The sequence below is a fragment of the Sipha flava genome, unplaced genomic scaffold (genome assembly GCF_003268045.1).
Source record: "Sipha flava isolate LNK unplaced genomic scaffold, YSA_version1 367_pilon_pilon, whole genome shotgun sequence".
Lineage (NCBI taxonomy): Eukaryota > Metazoa > Arthropoda > Insecta > Hemiptera > Aphididae > Sipha > Sipha flava.
In genome coordinates this window covers 11,226-16,117 of record NW_020273073.1, presented here as the reverse complement: position 1 = coordinate 16,117, position 4,892 = coordinate 11,226, and the positions used below count along the sequence as shown (strand labels likewise).

The following is a 4,892-nucleotide window of genomic DNA, read 5'->3' as shown; positions in this document are numbered from 1 at the left end:
CAAATATACTGAGTTCCACCGAGTCTTACAGCTTTGAAGTAATGTAGTTTTTGACAAGCCAATTTGTTCTTGTCTTTTTTCCAGAGATTGTACTGCTAACGCTGAATGCTTAAAGTGTCCAACAACTTTATTACACTGTTTGATTATGTCACTTATACTTTCGATTTTTAGAGCATGATTTACAGCTAATTGTAAGGTATGAGCTGCGCATTTAATATTAAAAATTTGTTTTTCGTTTGTTGATGAAATTAATGGAATGGAATTGACAATATTTTTTGCATTGTCAGTAACCACGGCTAACACTTTTTCTGAAATATTCCATTCATGAAAAATATTATGTAGTTGTTCAGCAAGATTTTCCGCAGTATGGCGTTTATCCATTTCAATGGTGGTTAACGTAAACGATTTTGGGCACCAGTTTGAGTCAATTATATGAGCAGTTACTGTTATGTAAGATTCTTGCGCTATGGAGGTCCAGCAATCTGAAGTGCAAGAAATACTTTGGGAATCACAAAACTCCATTTTAATTAACTCTTTGACATTTGATGTCAACGCTATTAATCTTGATTTAATAGCTTCCTCTTTACATGGTTTGTAATTAGGTTCTATCACAGCCATGAAATTTCGGAATCCTTTACTTGAACAGAATGATATTGGTAGCTGATTTACAGCAATTAATTCAGCTAGAGATTTGTTTATAATTTTGTTCCTTTCGCAAGAACACGGACGACCATCGTTTTTATTTTCAAACTTTCCTTGTCTTTTCCTCTTTTTCTTTTTCGGTGCTTCATTTGCATTGTCAATTTGTCCATCAATAATACGTAATGTTTCAGCATTTTCAGTATCTAGAGCTTGTTCGTCGTGTATTTCTGACCTGTTATTCAAACATTAATATGTTGATATTATATGACATATTGATTTTTTTGAAAAATAAAATTTTTAATTTAAATTAAATTCGCCGCTTATTACACATAATAAGTATACTTATATATCCAGCCCGTACTTATACTTTTCAATATCAATTAACGATTAAAAATAACTTACATATCATGATGACTTTCTGAATTTAATCCGTGCATTCCTGATAAATGCCTTCCCAATAAACCTGTCGTACCACCAGGACAAGCAAATTCATTGCATTCACCTTGGTCGCATAAATTACAATATGCCTTGTCCTCAATACGCCTCGCGTACTGCCAAACCCAGCTTCTTCCTCGTTTTGGCATTATTAACGCGTAAATATTAAATGTAAAATACGGAAACTAAATGTACAGTACGCAGCAAGCAGTTTTACCGAACTGATTATATGTCGCCGATTGTGCGTAAAAATCCGGAATAATCAAATTGCTATCGTATATTAATGTGCGTAGTATCTCCGATAAATACGCGAACTGGTTATCTACAGCGGTGTATATGGGTCAAAGTATGAAATTATTCTATTCTGGGCACACGCTACAACTACTGAATCAGTAGTACTGATAGTGCGACAGTAATTGTCCGATCGTCGATACTATTACACAAATCACAAATTTCTTAGGAGGATTTTACATGGCGACAATACGCCTGCTCTTCGTCCGTGAGTTCTCAGTCCAAAACTGACATGACCTCAGACATAAGTTATATTTTTTTAAAACACGTGTTTAAATACGTATTTTTAACTAAATACTCGTGTATTTATAACTTATAATTTATAAGTATATATTTATATTTATCACTCAACAGGCATTTGGTATACAGAAACTTCTGCAGATTGTCAATTCTGCAATTCACGGACAAGTTCATCCTAGTTTAATGACTCATCAACAGTGTCGTGGTCCGGGATGTCACGGCACGACACACAGTTAAAGGATTATAATGATTATAATAATAAAAAAAAAAATTAAAACACAGTGATGAAATGCGGTATGGCTGATGGGCCGCGTATTAGATAAAAATCGAATAATACGGTAAGGAAAAAAAAAAGGTAATGTTAAGACAAAAAAAAGAAAATATGGTGTAGTATAAACGTAGCGTAAAAACAAGGTGTACGTTCACGCTCACGGTGTTCGAAGAACAACTCGAACGGACCGGTTGGATAGTATTCCGTGCGGGCGTCGTCGCGACCGTTCGCGTCCCCTGTCCATTGATGGATGGGGGGACGGGGTGTCGGGGCGGCGTTGCGTGCCGTGGTCTGGTGGTTGGTGAGAGAGATAAAGGCACGGTCGGCGACAGACGTTTCGATAACGGCTGCCACACGGGTCCGCGTCAACAGTTTGTAGAACAATTGTGAGAAATTTAACTAAATCTCCACATGGGCTCAAATTTACCTTTTTCGCTAGAAAAGTTCAGTATTACAAAATTTATTCAGGTTACTCAAGTCTCTATTTTACTCGCCAACAACGCATTTATATTTATACAAAAGCTTCCGCTAATCAGTTCTAATTCATACAAGGGTTATAGACTTATACCGTTTCCTGTTCGACAACAAGGACAAACATACTCTATTATGACATCTATCCCTTCGGTAGTGACATTCAGTTCAAACCATAAATATTTTACCCCTTTAACAGAAACACAGTTAGGAAACTGTAAACGTGTCGATTCATCTTTTTTTTTTTGTTCGCAAACCATATGTTTGTATAGTGCAACAATTACAGTTTTTGAGGTTAACTCCTTGTTAGGTTTAATCTCCAGCTTAAGGCTCGGTACACACCTGCGTTATTTTGACCTGCGGCACCGCTGCGTCATCGTAATTGCGAGGCGTTCTATTTATAATTAAATTGACCGATACACACACGACTCCGTCACCGCGCGTTATCGTACGAGCTCGCACGAGACAAAAAATATTCCGATAACGCAACGTCAAATTATCATAAATGCGGCGTCTCATAACATAGCGATTTATTGATCGATACACACGTGCGAGTTTTTATCGTAATGGCTTTGAACACACAATTTGAAATTTTTGACATCGAACTTTTTATCACGGAAATAAAGAAGTACCCTGAAATTTGGAATTTGAGTTGTGAGTCATATCATGACAGGGTAAAAAAACGATCGGCTTGGATTAATATTTGCCGTGAATTTTGCGAGGGATTTGATGAGAAAGGAGATACAATCAAAAATGAAATAAGTAAGAGTACATATTTGACTTCGTATACAATTTTATTTATTTAATACGATACTAGAATACTATAAGAAAACTTCAAAACTTATGTTTTGAACTATACAAGTTTCTGTATATCTAACTGTTAATCTAATTTTGTATTTTTTTTATCATGTGTAATTAAATTATTAAATATACTCTCTTTGCCAAGAGACGCTACCAACATCAGATACAAAATAATTGGTAAACAAGTTGCGAATACGCGTTGATTGCAGAGTAGGTCTAGTAGTTGCTGTTCTGATTCCCTCATTATGTGCAAACTCTACACTCATGGCGTCTTCAATGTGAAATCCATCTCTAGACCTCACATAGTTATGTAGACTGCAACATATTTTTATAATAAGTTTAGCTAAATCTAAACTTCCGTTAATGGGTCTATGGAAAATTTTCCATTTGTTGGAAAGTATACCAAATGTACTTTCTACATTTCGGCGAGCACGGGACAATCTATAATTAAAAATTCTTTTTTCTTCTGACAATATTTTTCCACTGTAGGGCCGCATAATGTGTTGAGAAATGGAAAATGCTTCGTCACCGACAAAAATATAAGGAAGGCTTAGATTTTCAGTTCCTGGAAGAGGTTGACTAGTCGGAACATTCAATTCATTATTTTCTAGTTTCTTAAAAAATTTAGTTCTTTCAAATATAGTGCTGTCGGCGTCTTTTCCGAAAGAACCAACGTCAATATATAAAAATTTGTAGTCCGCATCAGCAATAGCTAGTAACACAATCGAATAATAATTTTTATAATTGTGAAACAGCGATCCACTTAATTTCGGTTTGATTATTCTGACGTGTTTCCCGTCAATCGCGCCTATACAATTCGGAAATTGGGTTCTCTGATAAAAACAATCAGCGATTTTTTTCCAATGTTCTTGCGCCAGTTCGGGAAAACATTCTTCTTTCAAAGTTTCCCAAATAGCTGTGCAAACTCTTCTAATAATGTATCCAATGGTTGAATGTCCCAATCTGTATGTCAAATGTAGGTCTTTTTTGGTCACAGCCACTTCCTAAGTATCTTTAACAAAATATATAAATTAAAAATCAATAGTGTAATAATTCTAAATAAAATATTTAATGGATTCATTTTTTTTTCCTACACGTTTTCAAGTTAATTTTTATTTATTATTTTATTCTAGACAATGCATTAGTTAAGAAATGGAGAAATATTAAAGATACATATTTAAAAACTTTAAAGAAACCTAAGTCTGGATCAGGTTTTAACAAAGGGCGACAATATTTATATGCAAGACAGTTATCATTTCTACAACAAACTTGCCTCGTTCCTGAAACTGAATCTAGTCTGAATTCCGAACAGCTTATGAGTGATGTAGATAATGAGGAATTAACCACAGAAACAGAATTAGAATGTGGTCAGAATGATTCAACTCCTAATAACAGTGTCAGCCATAAGCGCCCGCGAAAACATGACTTGGAATCAAGTCTATTAGCTTTTATGAACGCGCCGATACCTTCTCCTACAACTAAAGAAATACAAGCTAATCCAAATTAGTCATTTTTTGAAAGCCTTGTCCCGATATTAAATGGTTTCACAGAAGATGAAGTAATAGACTTTAGAATGGAAGTCTTGTCTATTATAAAGAGGATCCAAAAGGCACGGCAAAGGCCAATCCCAACAGCAAATCCACCCAATTTTAATTATATAGTATATCCTCCTCATCCCGGTACACATAATATAGTATATCCACATCAGCCACCGCCAAAAAGCACACTAACTCCAACTCAA

At 35.2% G+C, this 4,892-nt stretch overlaps 1 protein-coding gene across 1 annotated transcript; it reads left to right on the top strand.

Moving 5' to 3' along the window:
* The first annotated feature begins 2,916 nt into the window (after positions 1–2,916).
* On the top strand, positions 2,917–4,658 carry LOC112687834. Its single transcript, XM_025560782.1, has 2 exons — positions 2,917–3,112; positions 4,285–4,658. Exons 1-2 carry the CDS (start codon positions 2,917–2,919, stop codon positions 4,656–4,658), a joined length of 570 nt encoding a protein of 189 aa, XP_025416567.1.
* Positions 4,659–4,892: the final 234 nt, after the last annotated feature.